The 19318-nt window shown below is 40.4% G+C and overlaps 1 protein-coding gene across 4 annotated transcripts in view; it reads right to left on the minus strand.

The window, feature by feature from the left end:
* Window positions 1–3626: 3626 nt before the first annotated feature.
* Window positions 3627–19318, minus strand: part of ATL2 (atlastin GTPase 2) — a 58671-nt gene continuing 42979 nt past the window's right edge. For 2 of the 4 annotated variants that reach the window (XM_062209288.1, XM_062209291.1), the window contains 9 exons: window positions 17836–17886; window positions 17510–17566; window positions 15543–15635; window positions 13206–13344; window positions 12285–12412; window positions 11196–11252; window positions 9216–9287; window positions 7452–7883; window positions 3627–5414 (listed from right to left, as the gene is read on the minus strand). In XM_062209288.1, the coding sequence (XP_062065272.1) occupies window positions 5295–5414; window positions 7452–7883; window positions 9216–9287; window positions 11196–11252; window positions 12285–12412; window positions 13206–13344; window positions 15543–15635; window positions 17510–17566; window positions 17836–17886 (1149 nt within the window). In that variant the 3' untranslated portion in view covers window positions 3627–5294. The other 2 variants (XM_062209289.1, XM_062209290.1) reach the window with 2 other exon arrangements.

A 19318-nucleotide genomic window follows, 5' to 3' on the forward strand; every position in this document is an offset into this window, starting at 1 on the left:
GCTTCCGGCCTGCTATGCGAGAGACCAGGGTTGAATTGCCAGCTCCAGGCTTCCACCTCAACCTCAGCCCCAGCCCAGCCTCAGCGCTGCCAGCATTTGGGGAGCAAATCAGCTGACTGGAGCTTTCTGGGTCTCTGAAATTAACTTTTTAAAATCATCAATCGGGCCGGTGTCGTGGCGCAGTAGGTTAATCATCTGCCTTCGTCGCAAGCATCCTAGTCCCGGCTACTCCTCTTCCAATCCAGCTCTCTGCTTTTGCCTGGGAAAGCAGTAGAAGATGGCCAAGTGCTTAGGTTCCTGCACCCGCATGAGAGACCAGGAAGAAGCTCCTGGTTCCTGGCTTCGGATCGGCGCAGCGCTGGCCGTAGTGGTCATTTGGGGAGTGAACCAATGGAAGGGAGACCTCTCTCTCTGTCTCTCCCTCTCACTGTCTATAACTCTACCTCTCAAATAAATAATCTTTAAAAAAAAATAAAATGATGCATCATTATTAAAAGATTAAATATTCAGGAAACATGGTTTCTTCTTTTCAATGAAGTTGATCCAGTTGAGGAAAAAGTTCTGATACTTTCACTCAGAAGACTAAACAGCAACCACCACCACCATCCACAATCCATCTTGCTCATTCTCAGGAAGCAGGGTGAAGATATATTATTTGGAAGGTGTTTTTTTTTTTTGTTTTTTTTTTTTTGCAAATTATCACTCCCATAGATTTGAAAACAAAACAAAACGAAAAAAAAAAAAAGATTTGGAAGTCAGAGTTACAGAGAGAATCTTCCATCTGCTGGTTCACTCCCCAAATGGCTCCAATGGCCACTGGGTCAGGCTGAAGCCTGGAGCCAGGAGCATCAAGTCTCCCACGTGGGTGGCAGAGGTCCAAGCACTTGAGCCATCCTCCACTGCTTTCCCCAGGCAATTAGCAACGAGCTGCATCAGAAGTGGAGCAGCTGGGACTCGAACCAGCGCCCATACAGGATGCTGGCATGGCAAGTGGCAGCTTTACCCACTGTGCTACAAAGCCAGCCACACCCGATAATTTCCAAGAAATGTCTAGTAGGGTCTGGCAGTACATTTCCATCACATCCTAACACCCCTGAGAGGTAGACAGTGTTCCCATTTTATAGATGAAGGAACTACGACTCAACTGTTACATGAGCCTTTGCCTGGGTCACGTCGCTCAGCAAGTGGTGGTGCTGGTGTCCCCACAAAGCTCCGTTCTAACTGCACACACCTCCTTTTCCCAGGACTGAGACTCCAGGATTCTTCCAGTTCTAGGTCATCCAAGTTTCTGGGTCATCTTCGCGCTTGCCAGCCGAAGTCTCAACTCCGCTGTTTTGCATGACCTTTCTTTCTTGCTGTCAGTGACTATGCTCGCTTACCTCCGGAATCACTGTTGGCTAATTGCCTCATACACTTGTCAGGCTTTTAAATTCTTAAGCAACACCCCAAAGGACAGGAAGGCTAGAGCTTGCTACAGACAAGCTTCAGAAAGTACAGTTGGAAAAAGGAAAGAAGGGAGGGCGGGAGGGAAGAAAGAACAAGTGCATTTGGTCAAATAGGCAGAAGATGGAGCCTTGAAACCAGCAAAACTGAAATCACGGTTTCTGCTCGTGCGCCTCCCTCCCACACCCTTTACATTATTTGAGCCTCTAACCAGCCCTGTGGCAGGAGGAAAACTGTGGCAAAAACCAAGGTTCTGAGCAGAGATCCCAGGGTCAGTGTTTTCTCCTCCAAACCCATCTACCCTCAGAAGCAAAGCCACATGTGACCAAGAATTACTTGACCTAGGAAAACGTCCAGGTTCAACAAAGATGAAAACTAATTTCCAATGCATGATGCTATTTTGCATAAAGTCAAAGCCAACTGTATTCGTTATGCATACACAGGTGTGTCGGGAAGCACTGGAGAGACTTCAGAGTGCACACACCAAACCAATGCAGAATCCAAACAGGGAAATGTCCACTTTTTGCTTTACATGATGTGGTTCCTTACGTGGTAACACTCGGAGTAGTTGCCACCGTGTTTCAGTATTAGCAAAGTCTTGTTTTCTCCACTCCTTGGAATGCAGCCAAACCACAGCTTCCTCTCCCATCAGGGAAATCACCTGTCTGTGCCTGAAGCTTCCTACCGACCCAAGCCCTGCAGACGGAAAACAGAGGGCTGCCTGCCATCCCAGGACACTCACTCAGACTCTTGAGAAAGCGGCTTCCTGTCTGTCCCGCAGGACCAGGACTGAGTGTGCAAAGCATCAATACACTCATGTTTCACGACAGTGCTTTGACTGAACTATGCAGACTGTCACTCCCCTTCATGAGCCTTTTTATACGTAGGTTTAGGCTTTAAAACACACACACACACACAGCCCCAATCGGCCATTCTCTGGCTCTGAAGTCACACACCTAAATAACTGAAGGTTGTACCTCAATGAAGTTATGTTAAGGGCAGCTCGAATTCCTCAGCCAAAATCCCAACAGAAAGCAAATCTGAAGGAGGCGTTCTTAGGATCTAATGTAAGACCAGGTGGAGAAGGTGGCAGCAATTCTCTGCTGCCTGGCAAAATCCTGAGCTCTGCTTGGGAACTGCAAGAACAAAACTTCACTTTGTGACAACAAAACAGTAGAACTAAACCTAACACCCATGCCCACAGCACAAGTGAGGTCTCTAGCCCTCCTGAGTCAATTCTAGAAGTAAAATAAAGAACTGCTCTGAGTTCTCTCAAGATAGCCCTCAGCGGTGAACACTGCTATTCAGTTTGGCAAGCAGAATGCTTTCACCAGGGCCGGCGGTGTGGTGCAGTAGGTTAATCCTCTGCCTGCAGCACCGGTATCCCATATGGACGCCGGTTCTAGTCCCGGCTGCTCCTCTTCCCGTCCAGCTCTCTGCTTTTGCCTGGGAAAGCAGAAAATGGCCCAAGTTCTTGAGCCTCTGCACCCGCGTGGGAGACCAGGAAGAAGCGCCTGGCTTCGGATCGGCGCAGCGCTGGCCGTAGCGGCCATTTGGGGAGTGAACCAACAGAAGGAAGGCCTCTCTGTCTCTCCCTCTCACTGTCTGTAACTACCTCTCAAATAAATTAAAAAAAAAAAAAAATGCTTTCACTGAAGTATGACCAGTAAAACCGAGATCCCAATTTCTGTTTGTGTGCCTGCTTCCCAAGTTTGAGGCTCTCACCAGCCCTGTGGCAGGAAGGTAAGTGTGGCAAAAACCAAGGTTCTGAGCAGGGGTCTTCATGAGTGACACGGAAGGTACACGCCACAGCAGGGTCACAAACGACTGTCCCTTTCACAAAGGCAACCTTCTTAATTGGAAGACAAATCATTGCCATTGAGAAAATCTTCATCTTCTACAAAACCTAACGTAATACAGATCATCAGAAGTTGAACCACAAAACATATACTAACACCAGTTTTGAATTTGCCTTTAATCTCTTGCATTGCTTCTTGATTAACAATGTTCAGAGTCTTCCAGTTGAAACCAAAGTGCTTTCTTAGAATTCTGTAAAGAATTACAGCTTCTTTGGGGAAAATGCTCTTTCCAACAAGAAATACTAAGAAATCCAATATTTTGGATTTCACAACTTTTTTTTTTTAAGGTAAACTATGTTAAGTCTTTAATTTCAGAAAAATTGCTATTATACAACAACTTTTTATTTTTCATTCATAAAAACAGTCCACAGCATTCAGAAAACAGGGTGGTGGGAGAAATAAAGACACTCCCCAAGTGGATTGTGTTTAGCAACATGTGAGTAGGTAGCAATTTAATACAGATGGTAACAAATATAACCCATATAAAAACAAGACCTGAATGGGGGTGGGAGGGAGATTTATCAACCAACATAAATTTAGAGGGGTCACTCATGCCATTCAACATCTGAATTTTCTTCACTTAAAAACCAAGCCAGGTACTTTAACAGATGTTCATAAAGGCAGCAACAAACAAAAGTACTGGAAAAAATACATATACCACCAAAAAAAAAAAAACAAAACAGAAGAAATTAATAAATCCCCTGCTACATGTAGGCTAATGACAGCAAGTTCTCCCTTACACAGACACAGAAAAATACCTTTTTACAACAAGCTTAGCTTCGAGGGACAATACATAAGAGCTCTCCACTTGGGAGTTCCCTGCTCACTTTCTTTGCAGTAGAAGCAAGTATGGTTTATGCAGTGGGATAAATAATTTCTTAAAAAAGAATCACAAGTTTCACTGTATATATACAACAAATTTTTAATTATGTACTGAAAATAAATTACAGGAAATAACTTTAAAATGCAACAGAGGACAAAGTCACGATAAACATTCCCATTGAATTCCCTTGGGGGTGAGATTGCAGTGCTCAAGATAAATATCACAAATATATCAAAAACTTCCAATTGTCTATGCATTCACACACTGACAGGAGCCACAAACATTCCTTCCACAGGGACTGTACTTCTTAGCCTACCACAGAACCAGATTTTGCCATAAACTACAAAACTTTTAATACAAAATCGTATTTATATATTTATAATTCATATACATGCCCTATCTGTGATTTTAGAAAATAAAAGCTACACACTGTACAGACACTCTTAACTCACAGCTGTAGGCAACATTTTTGGATGGAATTTCTCCCCCAACAAAATTAATGGCATATTTTATATACATGAAGGCTAAACTGCAAAAAGACAGTTCAGTTTCCCAGATATGCATCTCCTTTTAGGGCAGGTTTATAAATTTAAAAAGGCAAGACAAATGTACACCCAGAATTACTTCCTTAGCTACGAGAGTTGTCATGTAATTGCGGTGGAGTTTGATACATGCATTTATGTAATACTGGTACTGAAGGCAGTAAAGCAATATATACTTTTAATGTGGTGGCTCAATAAAGGCTTCATTGTCATTCCAATCCGATTCTTGATACAGTGATTCATAAATTCTCTACAAATTAAAACTTCAATGGGACACACTGTGTTAAAGAGACTCTAAATAGATTTCTTAAAATATTTCCCTGAAATATCCTTTTACATAAAATTTCACTAACATTAGAATAAGTAAAAAGCAAACAAGAGAATTAAACATGGCACAAATGTGCATGAGAAACTAATGCTCCTCAGCCAGTCTCCGTGTCGCAGGAGCCATGAAAAGAATGCTTAAAACCAACAACAGTTTCACACTCTGTGGCAGCCGTCTGTGAAGCCAGTTACACTAAACTACTTCTACAGCTGATTGTAAACTTTGGTTTATTTTTATTTGAGTTCTCATTGTACAGCAAGCATGAACAAGAGGGAGAGTGGAGTCCGTGAGGAGATGAACTGTCAGTCTGTCTTTAATCGGGCATGGTGAGACACCTGGTCAGTCAGGCCTGCTTTGATAGAGTTTGTTACAGACTGCCTTATGTTCTCCTCCATCAAATTATCACCCAGGGGCTTCAATACCTGTGGTATGAGAAATGTGCAAACAAACAAAAACATGAGGTAAAAAAAGAGGTACATATAAAAATAGATATAAAAATTCAATTCAAAGCAATGACGAAAATAACCAGGAATGTGGAAAATAAAAAGATGCTTCTCCCCAAAACAAAAACAACAAATTATGATGCTACAAAATAATGCAGTTAGACATTTTATAACGCAACAGAAATTACTTTCCTCTTATTCAAACCATTTACAATTCCTATGAGATGGATGTGCAATTCCATACCCTATATGCAGCATCAAATCTGGTATGTATACAGCATTTATGCAGACCGGCCCAGACGGTCCTGCTTATTGTCCTACATGTATTAAGTGTGAACACTTCAGATACAGAAAAAAGTTAAAAATACTGTCTAATTTCTCTTCTTGTTATTGTTGGGTGACAGTCTCTGTGGCTGTGCTGATGAAAGAGCACGGTGAACCATCCGACGTCTAGTGACTTCAAAGAGTTTGGAAAACACCTAAAACATGGAGCGATTCGTTAGGAGAGTGACTTAGACTACAGCCTTGAAACTAATGAGCTTATGATCACAAGAATTGAGACTTTGTAGGTTTCTCACCTTCCTGGGACTCCTCTGAAGCAAAAGAAAAGAGAAATGCAAAGAGATTTAGATAAGGCTTGTTGACACACCACCAATCTCTGACTAGTGATCACCTTACCTCAACTACACTGAAAATAATCTTACACACTTCAAGTCTTCCATTTAACTGCTTTGTAATATCGGCACTTCTAATGTCCTAGAATCAATGCTGCACAAAACATGTTTTTCATAAGAGGACAGTGTACAATTATTGAAGTTAATATTACAGGAATATAGTGATGGTCCAAAATGTTTAAGCAGATTCATTTAAGGTGGTGATACTTTTAATCCATCTCCTACCAGAGGATATCAAAGGAAAGTGTAGTAGTAAAGCTTATCAAGAGGTAAAAACTTACTCCAAATACCCACACAAAAATTTCGCAATCAGATCTCAATAAATAAAGCATTTCTCTAATGAACAAATACAAAATCCAAGTTAATATAGTGGACCACTTAATAAAATAATAACAGTATTACAGAAAAAGTCAACACTCATTCAACCTTCTTCAAAAACTGGTCTATTTCTTCAGCCTTTGAATTTACAGCTAAAACACACACACACACAGAGACCTGCATATCCTAAATCTTTACATAAACTCAACACCTCATCAGCCCAGAAACAGCGTCTGAAAACGCCTGTGGCTTCCCTCATCAGCAGAACGGCAGCTCGCATTCTGGTCCCTGACACGGTGCTCAAGGACTTCATGACCATCATTTTAATGACACCCTGAAGTGCAGCTCCGCATCGGGCAGTGCTGGGACACACTGATGGGGGACACACTAAAGGGGTCTCCTTAACAGGTACTCGCTGGACAAGAGCTCCCGCCTCACTGAATCCTGGTTGAGGTAAAAGATGAGGACTGAAGCTGGGTCTCTGCTCAGGGCACTTTGCTTCTCTCATTAGCATGTTCCTGGTTCAGAGGTCAAGGTTTCTCGGGAAAGAAATTCTACCCGATTGTTCCGTGGAGTACCCAGTAATCACCGTTGTCTTCATGGAAGTCAATAAACGGCCATCCAGTATTTCTCCTACATTGCTTGTTGCTAACATTACTAACAAACTTCTTTTGCTTTCCAAAGTAATGCATTCCCAAGTTTTTCCTTACCTTCACACTTGTTCATTGATTATATTTTCTTTTCTCAGCCCTACCCACTATCTGGTATAATCAAGGCCTATGACTAACAACCTATCCAGATATCAGATTTAAGCTAACCAAAACACATTACAATTCTAACTTGAAAGAAAAAAAGCCTCTTCTATTTATGCAGGTGCTACATCCAAACAAAGCAGAAAACATGATTTTGATACTTCTCACACAAAGAAAATGGAGGTAAGCAAACACTGTAGAAGTAGAGGGGTTAAAAAAAAAGTCAGAGAAAATGAGGTTAGTCACTGGAAAACCAAAAGATAGATACCAACCTGTTCCCATAGTGTTTCAGCAATCTGATCAATCATTGTTCCAATTTCTCTGAACTCCCCAGAGTATTTAACATACGCCCAAGTACAGAGAGATGTCAGTGCCAACCCCATGACAAGGTTACACAAGACGGCTATCGAGTTCAGGCCGATGAAGCCAGTCAGTCCTGAGATTATATACATTGCAAACATGACCGCAAACAGCGTGGCGGGAGTGCGAGCAGCATAGAAGATGTTTTTGCCGTCATTGTGCTTTATGAAATTTGCATAGGTTTCTTCAATTTCAGCTTCGAGCTGGTCCTGATAACGGCGGCAGAACTCATCCCCACCCATTTTTTTCACAGAACGAAACTGTTTGATTGCCACTTCCTTGAGATCCAAGTGTTTTCGCTCCAGATCTGAAGGTGCAATGTAAGGCTTGTCTCCACCACAGACCTGAAAAGACAGAATTACAGCAGGACAGATTACCTGCTAGCAATAATTAACACTTTCTGAAACTTCTCCACACAGAGTTTTCAGCCCCATAAAGTCAAATCACACCCATGGTTGTTTTCAGTTAAAGCATAATAACCTCACAGGTAACTACAACCAATTTATGTTTAACTGACTCGAGCAAAACGATTTTCCAAACAAAATACCAATGAAACTAAAGACCAAAAGAAAAAATTTACACTGCACTCTGTATCTGACTTCAATTGACCCAACAATCACCATAATAGTATAAAAGACTGTTGCAAGAGAGTGGATAAAAGGTAATAAAAAGATATTATACTGACTGAGCAAGTCAAGTGCGGAAAGTGCTATTAACCTTAAGCTAAAGTTACTCACATCAGAGCCTTCTAATAACACTCTGAGTCAGAAAATATTTTGGTAGAGTTTATGTAATAACTTACCCAACTGAATCCTGCACTCTGTAACCATGTGAACTACTTTCTTACAATTTATTTCCAGTAGAGAACATAAACTTGGGGCCGGCATTGTGGTGCACTGGGTTATGCTGCTGCCTGCAGCACCGGCATCCCATATGGGCACCGGTTCAAGTCCCAGTTGCTCCACTTCCAATCCAGCTCCCTGTTGATGTGCCTGGGAAAACAGCGGAAGATGGCCCAAGTACATGGGCCCCTGTATCCACATGGGAGACCAGGATGAAGCTCCTGGCTTCAGCCAGGCCCAGTCCCAGCCACTGCAGCTATTTGGGGAGTTGTCAGCAGATGGAAGATCAATTCCCACCCCACCCCAACTCCAGTCTCTCTGTAACTGTACCTTTCAAATAAATAAATATTTAAAAATTAAAAAAGGGCCGGCGCCGTGGCTTAACAGGCTAATCCTCCACCTTGCGGCGCCGGCACACCGGGTTCTAGTCCCAGTTGGGGCGCCGGATTCTATCCCGGTTGCCCCTCTTCCAGGCCAGCTCTCTGCTATGGCCCGGGAAGGCAGTGGAGGATGGCCCAAGTGTTTGGGCCCTGCACCTGCATGGGAGACCAGGAGAAGCGCCTGGCTCCTGGCTTCGGATCAGCGAGATGCGCTGGCCGCAGCGGCCATTGGAGGATGAACCAACGGCAAAAGGAAGACCTTTCTCTCTGTCTCTCTCTCACTATCCACTCTGCCTGTCCAAAAAAAAAAAAAAAAAAATTAAAAAAAAAGGTTATAAAGTAGAATTAGGGAAGGATACAAAATGATGAGACTAAGAAGCACAAATAAGTTCAATTATTTTAAGTATAAAACTCTATCCCCCTCTAGCATCAGATTTAAAATTCAGTTACAAACCTGTTCCATACTTTTGCAATAAATGTCTCTCGCTCCTGCTACTGCAGCAAGATTATTAGCTTCAGCTGTTGCCTAAAACAAAAGTTAAATGCACCATAATTATGCAGAAATATCCTATAATTCTGTAAATTCTGATTAACACAATTATGTACAATAAATGAGTCTGAAAAGGAGCCAGAGGAGGTACCAACTTTCTATTTCCTTTCCAAGGAACACAACACTGGTATAAGGGTCTACATGGTAAGTGCTTCTAACAGAGTTGCCTACCTAATTTCATTTTGTTTAAGTTTATGTTAAAATAGAATTGTAGAGGCCAGTGCGGCGGTTCACTAGGCTAATCCTCCACCTGCGGCACAGGCACACCAGGTTCTAGTCCCAGTTGGGGCGCTGGATTCTGTCCTGGTTGCTCCTCTTCCTGTCCAGCTCTCTGCTGTGGCCCAGGAAGGCAGTGGAGGATGGCCCAAGTGCTTGGGCCCTGCACCCTCATGGGAGACCAGGAGGAAGCACCTGGCTCCTGGCTTCGGATCGGCACAGTGTGCCGGCGTAGTGGCCATTTGGGGGGGTGAACCAACGGTAAAGGAAGACCTTTCTCTCTGTCTCTCTCTCTCTCTCTCACTGTCTAACTCTGCCTGTCCAAAAAAAAAAAAAAAAAATAGAATTGTAGAAAATATCACATATACTCAGGAAATGGACAGAGATAAATACAGTCATCCTTTGGTACCCAAGTGGAGTTGATTCCAAGATCTTCCCCAAATACTCAAAAATCCATGGATGCACAAGCCTCTTAGATAAAATTGCTTAGTATCTGCATTAGAATCCACACTACCCCCCTATATACTTTCAGTCATCTCTGGATTACTTATAATGCCTAAACAACTGTACATATCCAGTGCAGATATAACTTCTTTTCAAACACTTTCAGTCTGTGTGACTGGTTGAATTCACATATGTAGAACCCTCGTGGAGGCAGATTGTAGTTACAACCCTAACATGTGCTGAGTCTCCAGACGTAAGGAGTCAGGAATTACGCATAGGGGTCTCCCTCTCATAATCAGTGTTACACAAGAGACATTTTCAAACCTGCAAAATATCTTATTGCCTGAGTTTTATTAGAAAGTACTGCTTTTCCACTATAAAATTGAGACACTGCCCAAAGTAGTAAATCATAAAAACAATGAGCTGAGTTAAAACAACACCATCCTGGGGCCAGTGCTGTGGCATAGAGGGCAAAGCTGCCCGCCTGCAGCGCTGGCATCCCATATGGGTGCCAGTTCATGTCCCAGCTGCTCCACTTCCGATTCAGCTCCCTGCTGTAGCCTGGGAAAGCAGTGGAAGATGGCCCAAGTCCTTGGGCCCCTGTAACCATGTGGGAGACCCAGAAGAAGCTCCTGGTTCCTGGCCTTGGATCGGCACAGCTCAGGCCATTGCAGCCATTTGGGAAGTGAACCAGTGGATGATCTCTCTCTCTCGCTCTAACTCTGCCTTTCAAATAAATAAATCTTTTAAACTTCCATTCACTAGAAACAGCTCTAAATCATTAATACCAAATGAAATAAGCCTTATTTCAAACAGTAGTCATTGTTAAAGACTTAGAGAACAGAAGCAGCTTAGTCCAGAGAGGCCCACATCCAGCCATCTTATACAAAAGAACTGTTCCTACACTTAGAGCACCTGAAGAGAAGCACCAAGGACTTGTGTCTACATATGGGTAAGGTCTGCAATCTGTAGTTACCAAAAAAAAAAAAAAAAACCTAAAAACTTTAGGACTCATGACATGCATTATCTTAAATATTGAAAACTTATCTGCATGCAAAAAAGCACCTCCCTCTGCTCCCACCAACATTGCTGTCTGAAAATTTTGCTCTGCCTCATGAGTAAGTGCTTTGTCTTTATCTTTCTTTCTCTTTTGCTCACTCCTTCCATCCTCTCCCTCCCTCCATCCCTCACCCCAACACACACATACACACATTCTCTCTTTACCTGAAGCATGGACTTTGGGTGTGGAAGCTCCTCTCCTTGATAGATTTTAATGTAAGCCTAAAAAGACAGAAGATTCATTATATTGAAAGGCTATTATGCCATTTGGCTCTAGATCCCCCACAAAAGGAAAAGCATTAATATAAAAGTTATTCATAACATCAGAAGGAATTCTTAGACTTTAAAGATCATATAATCTCATTTCAAAGTTAAACTCTATTCTCAATATTATTAAATACATATACTGCTAAATAATACACAAAAGAAATATTTCTAAATATAATTCCAACTTAAATAGAAGTTATATCTCCTATTTAAAAGTTGCATATAAAGTAGTATCCTTTTATGAAATGAAAACCGTAATTTTTTACTGCCAATGTTTCTTACAGACATGTTACAAAACACTTGAATTTTACTCTGTATTTACTTGTATTTCACTCTGACAGCTTCAATTATATTTAAGCTGAAGAAAAATATTACCTAATTGTAGTTCAAGAGTAAAAAGGAATGAATGGGAATTTTTAGAAGCCAATACAGCAGTCTTTCATCTTAACCTTATACTGATAAAAAATTAATACGTGACTAACAAAGACGGTATATGAGTGATCAAGTGTCCAAAAGTTAACAGAAATCCACTTATTTCCCCTTCCATCTTCTGCAAGTACTGCAAGTAACACAACCCCTACAAGAGTCTTTTTCTGACAGGCTATCAAGACTAGAGAACAGCAGGGAAAAAACAGATACTTTTAGTTTCTTTTATCAAGAACTTGGGTGGAGAATTACATTCCTAATTCCTATTATCGCTCAAAGTGACAAAGAGGTAGTAAGTTTAATAAATAGCTTCTCTCCATACCAGATATGGAGAAAACATATGAAAAATCTGTGAATAAAACCAGTTTCCAAAAGACAGAATAGTCTACAAAAATCTTTTAAATATTCTTAAATATCACTGACACACTCAATTCAAGGGAGAAAAATTCTAATTTTTTTTGCTCTGAAATAAAGACAAGAAATTTCTTATACATGCATGTGAGTTGTAAGTCAGCTACATTTCTACCTTGGACAAAGCCATTAATTTAAGAGGTTGCCTACCTTAAAATACTCTACAAGATCTCTACAAGTGACTTTAGATCCACTGATCTCTTTTTCTACCAAGTTTTCAGGGGCAAGCAGCAACGGAACCAAATTTCGAAGCTCTCGTTTAAAGTCTTCATCAATATCTAGTGGATATGAAATTGGTCAACATCATTAGACCAAAAAGAAAAGAATTCCATTGGCAAGAGTTCATAAAATCCTATTTTATGAAATAAAGAGGGTACAGTATCCGTTACTTAAGGTAGGTTAAACTAAAAGAAATGCTCATCCAAATATGCCGTATCTCCTAGGAAGAATATAATCCCCTCTACTCTGCCATTCTCCTCACTATTAGTAATTCTTCCAGTTCAAATAATACACAAATAAAACAAATTATGGACTATCAAAATAAATCCTGTATTAAGTATTAACTAAAATATTCTTTTCGAAAGAGGTAAACAATGCACTACACTGTATTAAATTTTATTACTAGATTTTGTTTCTCCAGTCACACTGTAAAAGTTCTGTCAACTTATGCCTTCTGCCATAATACTCAACATTATCCTGAAACACAACACCACCACTGAAACAGGGAGGCCTAAATCTGATTACATCACAACAACAGAATGGCAAAGCTTTCTGGCAGGCTGCCATCAGGTAGAATTTGAAAAGTGATGTTCTCAGCCTTCAGATTTTTTGGAACATCACTGCTGGGTGACAGACTCCAGTGTAAAATAGGTTAAGCAACGCACTAGACAGATGCAAACAAACCAATGGAAAGCTGCAGTGATGACTTGTAAGCACTATAATCACATCAGTAACAATGAACCAAAACAGCCTCCAGTATCCAACAGGAAAGTTAAGGAACAACAGATAATTTAAAAAAATTTTTTCAGCCTCTAAAAAGTATCTGACTACAGCAAGAATGGGAATTCCCACCTTTCAATCTCCCATCAAAACTAGGATTAGTTGCAACTTTAAGACCAGGATGTGGCAAAAGGAAGCAACCAAGATTTGAGAAACAATTGTGAATGTGCTTCCTTACATTCTGCAGCTCTTCATGCTGATTTTGTTTTACCTATGGGCAGAAGAAGAGAGGGTATGTAAAAAGGAGGGAAAAAATGTAAAACAGAACACACATGCGCACGTGCGCGCACACACACACACACACACACACTTGAATCAGATTCTACACCAGAGGGAGTATACAAAAATAAGTAAAGGCCCATTTCTGAACAGTTTGGTCAGACTTCAAATTTTCTTAAACCAGGAAACAAAGTCCTAATATCTAATATTGAATAACAAGTTACAGTCGTGACTTACAAACCAGTAAGTAAAAGTTGCCTTTAAAGTACTAAAAATGGGCCGGCGCCGCGGCTCAATAGGCTAATCCTCCACCTGCGGCGCCGGCACACCGGGTTCTAGTCCCGGTCGGGGCACCAGATTCTGTCCCGGTTGCCCCTCTTCCAGTCCAGCTCTCTGCTGTGGCCCGGAAAGGCAGTGAAGGATGGCCCAAGTGCTTGGGCCCTGCACCCACATGGGAGACCAGAAGAAGCACCTGGCTCCTGGCTTCAGATCAGCACGGTGTGCCAGCCATAGCGGCCATTTGTGGGGGTGAACCAATGGTAAAGGAAGACCTTTCTCTCTCATTGTCCACTCTGCCTGTCCAAAAAAAAAAAAAAAAAGTACTAAAATGAAAAAAACAAACCAAAAGAGCACGTACTTAAATGCCTACAAATAAAAAGGAGAGCCTCCAAGCAGAATAAGAGCTGAGGTGAACAGTGCCAGTGCACCAGAGAACACTACACAGCTGTTAGGGGTTCAGGCTCTCTCTACATGTTATTTATGCAGTATGCTACTTATCAGAGTTTTGGGGAAAGAGATAGCTAGTACATTCTAAAATAAAAGCTTAAACTTGGAAACATTTTCAAGAGTCCCCAAAGGCTCTTCTCAAAAACTATTCCAATAAAACACTCACTCATAATTAAAATCTGGAATCTTCATCAACTGTAAAATGGAATTGTCTACTGATTTGAAGGAATACTGCATAGTAACGAGAATAAATGAACTAAACCATACAGATGAATCTCAGAAACTAAAACTGGGGGGCTGGGGGAAGAGAACATACTCTGTATGTGATCTTATTCACATAAGGTACAAGACCAATATAGCCTGGGAGAAATCAGGACAATGGTAGGAGGTTTGAAGAGCTAGTGTTTAGATGCAGGTACTTTCAGGTGCTGGTTATATGGCAATGTTTATCTTGTACAAATTCATCAAGCTACATACACACTTTTGATCTGAGTAATTTTCAAATACACATTTCACTGAAATAACATGTTAAGTAATCTTGTCTTTGAGGGACCTAACTCAGAGTTTAGTTAGTATGTCTGATGTGCTTTGTGGAAAGAAATCACAGAAAACTCAGAATATAATCATCTGACAGTTAATCTCATGTTAAGAATAAAAAAATTATACTGCACCTCAAGCTGCTAAATGTAGCTGAGAAACCAAATGCAGCATCACACAGACAAAATCCTATTAAGCAAAAGATGGCATTCTCCCACTCATGAACAAAGGGATCCTCATGCACCTGTTCTGTATGTAAGCAGACAGGCAGTCTGTATGTAGCTGATCAAGTATTTCCACGGGGTACAGGTAGGGGTGCCCCATGATCACACAGTTGAGGTTATTCCCCAGAATGCCTTTGCGTGGCATATTGCATAGGAGTCAGCATATGTGGGTCCTGGTTCCAGTCATCAGTTAAATGACCACAGGCAAGTCACTTTCTGGGTTCATTGTGTATACAATCAGAAGGCAGAACTAGATGCTGTTTAAGATCCCTTGGCTAGCTCTACATTAGCACTGCATGAGAAAGAGAGTTCTTCTGAGAAAGGCATTCACATTTTGAATTCAACACACACACAAAAGTCACAGTACCCAGCCTGCCCCCAGGGGTCAGAAGCTTAGTTGGCCCAGAGACGTACAAGAAATCTAAGTATGTCAAAAAAGCTAAGTCTCCCTCAAACTTTTATCTTCAAACGTCTTGTTCACTGGCTCTAAGAGAAATACTTGATTCAAGAACATTGTCCACTAAGGCAGGAGTGCAGCCAATGTACTCTTCCCCAGTTATGTACAGAGTAACCTGGGCTAACCCGGGTTACACAATGTACTCAGTGACACTTAGAAGTTGGTAGGCTAAGCAGCCATCCAGGCAGCCCACCTCTTCACCTGGCCTGGTGCTTATGCTCTCATCTCTAGGAAATGGGGGCTTACCTGCAATCTCTTTTCAAGGAACTGTTTTCCACCTTCCAAACCATATGAATGTTCGTAAGGATAACTCCAATCTCGAATCAAAAACATTAACGTCTACATACAGAGAAAATATATAATTTCTTACAAAAGCTTATGAAAAAAGAATTACAACTTTAACAGCTGAAGCCTTCTTTTCTCTAAACAATCCTTATCGAAGGCCAAGCATCTGGCCTAGCCATTAAGACACTGCTTGGGACACCCATATCCCAGATGGGAATGCCTGGGTTCCAGTCTTGGATCCACTTATAATTCCAGCTTCCTATTAATGTGTACCCTGGAAGCAGCAGGTGATGATGGCTCAAGTTGCTGGGTCGTTGCCAGTCATGTGGGGGACCTGAATTGAGTTTCTGGCTCCCAGTTTCAGACAGGCTCAGACCAGCCCCTTACAGGCATTTGAGTAATCAGCAGATGGGAACATTCTCTGTGTCTCTCAAATAAATAATTTTTTAAGGGAAATCTATTAAAATATATTAAAAAAGAAACAATCCTTACTTAAAGTTAAAGAAACCCAATGGTTAGGATTGCTTATGGTAATATCAAGGTCCCACCTAAACCAACAAAATTCTTACCCCTTTAACAATCAAGTGATTTTAGAAATTCACTGTATATAAATAGAATCACCACAAACTGTAACATGGGATTTAAAAAAAATGAATAAAAGCCATACCAACACATATAGATTATAATTCAAAATCAAGGTTGTATAACTAAAAGACCAAGACTGATTATAGATTTGGTGTCAGGATACCACTTTCACAGAATGTTTTATTCATGAAGAATGGGCTTCTCTACCTTGGCACTACTGACAGGGTCAGATTGTTGTTAATTAAGCACAGCTATCCTGTGCACTACAGGATGCTGAAGCATATCTGGGGGCCGGTATTGTGGTGCAGTAAGTTAAGCCATTGCCTGAAAGGTCAGCATCCCCCATGAGCACCAGTGCCAATCCAGCTCTCTAATAATACACCTGAGAAAGCAGCCGAAGATGGCCCAAGTGTTTGAGACCCTGCACCCACATGGGAGACTTGGACACAGTTCCTGGCTTCTGGCTTTGGCCTAGCCTAGTCCTGGCCATGGCAGTCACTTAGAGAGAGAACAAGAGAAAGGAAGATCTCTCCCCAACCCCCATCATCCCTCTCTCTTTCATAAAGAAAAGCATTTCTGCAATAGAGGCCAGTAGCACTAACCTCCCTCCCAAAGCTGTGACAATTAAAAATATCCCAAACTTTGGCAAAGGTCCTCTGTGAGGCAAAATTACCCCAGTTCAGAACCTTTCACCCATTTACACAAAAAGAAGTTATAACCTACCCAACTACTTCATAAGAGTGATTACTTAAACCAGAATAGCCAGAAAGGAGGCAGAATTCATGCCCACATGCTAAAAATCATTAGCAATGCTGTCATACAAGAAACACTTCACACACTGATGTGCCAAAGAGTGAAGTCATTCTCCCCTACTATTACTGCAAGTAACCAAACAATACTAACAGAAAGCTGTAACTTACACTTCCTTCAAAAAATAAACTATATGGAACTCTTCAATATGAAACCAAAATGAATAATAACAGGACTAACTTCAACTTAAAATACTCAAGCTATAAAAAAAACTTAGAACATTTTGTAGTTTATAATGTATAAAAGAAATCTGACATTACTGTTAAATGCCCCATATCTTAATTTTTAAAAATTAAATAATACCTATTAATAGTATATTATACTCATTAATCTTAGTGAAAATGGTAAGAATCAATCTAGATTTGTTGTTCTTTCCTGTTAGCCTGCTACTGTCACCAGCGGACTGGTTTCAATTCCACTGAATTTGTTGCTAGAATTCAGTTTGTTGTAGTATCTTTGTGTCTCCAAAATTATAAGCTAAGATGGCATGACAGCTTCTCATAGAGAAAAACTTTAATGTGATACTTAGTTACCTGAAATGGTTTCTGGTAGATTTCTTCCATTGCAAGTCTTCCATACTCTGTAAATAACTATTAAGCCACGTTATTTAAAATAATGCCTCCAAAGAGATTGAAAGAAGACAATTTGCAAGACGGTTCTACATCTGAATGCCAAATGTCAGAGCCTTTAAAATCATTTAAAAGTTATACATTCAATTTTTTAACACTGAAATTTCTGCTAGTTAAGAAGTCATGAGTCAGTTTAAAACCACAGAATATTCAATCTTGTTATATTAAAGGATTTTAAGTATGAATTCACAAAAATGAGAAATTTTCAATACTCTTTCAGACATACATACTTGTAAGTGTTGAAGATCATCTTCTTGAATATTCTGAGATAAATTATACACCTATTAAAACAAAATGTATTTTGTTATTAGTGTTTTATTATGAAAACACGGTTTGTGTGTAACTACATTTATTCAGCACAAATGAATTACTTAGCCATAACTTTGTTGACACACAAAAGAATTTTCTTTTTCCTAATAACAGTCAAGATAAAACTGGCAGCAAAAATTTGCGAAAATCATGAATACAAAGCCTAAAAGTGGCAGGCATAAACAATAAGTATAGTATACAGTAGCTTTTTTGCTTCTCAAAATTTCTTTAACGTTATAACATGATCTTTTTTTTTTTTAAGTGAAGGCAGTTTCCACAATCATTTTTCTAAGTCAGTAAATCTGAGGGGCAACAGTTCTACAAAGATAAATTCCTCCCTAGTACAAACAGAATACATAGTTACTAGCAAGTACTTCAACCACCATCTTAGATCTCTAATGTGGTTCTCTTTTTACTCAGACTCATCCGTCTAAATGTGAAAATTTTCCAACCCATGTAAGCGAATGAAAACAACAGTAGGTGGCACTCTTTCCCTTTCTAATATTTTCAGGAGGCCCTTCCAAGACACCAACAACCATGATGGGTAAGAAGGATCTAATGTCCTCAGGGAAGAGAAATTGTAGTTCCTTTAAGATAGAGCTTTTGAAGGCAACATACCCTGCCATGGAGAAAACTGGGCATCTACAGATAACATCTCTGCTAAGAAATAATATACCTAAATACACAGTGTTAGTTCAAAGAATTTGTTCTAACAGCAAGTAAATGATAACCTAGCTGAACTACTTGGAGGTCAAGAATGTAAACAGTCAATACAGGCCAGCAAACCTAAAATTATTTTTCTCAGTTACTAATTAATTCCAACAGGGTATATTTAAAAAGTAATGAATGACTGAGGTAATTAGCCTTTAAACTTAAAGCCTGATGGCATGACCACCCTATTTTTAATCCATTTGAGCTTTCGCATTTAGAAATAGGTCCTGATCCTTTCACTGTCAGAGCTAGGCTGCAAGCAGCAAAGAAAGAAGGGGAGGAGTCGTTATCTTATATCATTAGTACTTAGCATACTCCTTTATATTTAGTAGGTACTTAATAAGTACTTACTGAAAGAATAAATAACAAGATCAATCTGTCATAGACCAGCCAAATATCTTATGTAGAAGGGAAACCCACACTTAAAGGGCAAGGCAGGGGGAGGGGAAGCAGTAACATACCTTAATCTTTCTTGATTATTCATAGTTTTAAAAAACTACTTCCATATACATTCTCATTTAGATCTCATTTTTTACTGCAAATCCTCATGTGAGACAAGCAAGATGGGTGTAACTGACTGGCTTTAAGTGGTAGTACAGAACCAAACCAAGTCTCCTATCAAAAAGCTGGATATTGGGGCCGGTGCTGTGGCATAGCCGGCAAGCCACCACCTGCAGTGCCGGCATCCCATAT

Source organism: Lepus europaeus, chromosome 13, assembly GCF_033115175.1.
Source record: "Lepus europaeus isolate LE1 chromosome 13, mLepTim1.pri, whole genome shotgun sequence".
Lineage (NCBI taxonomy): Eukaryota > Metazoa > Chordata > Mammalia > Lagomorpha > Leporidae > Lepus > Lepus europaeus.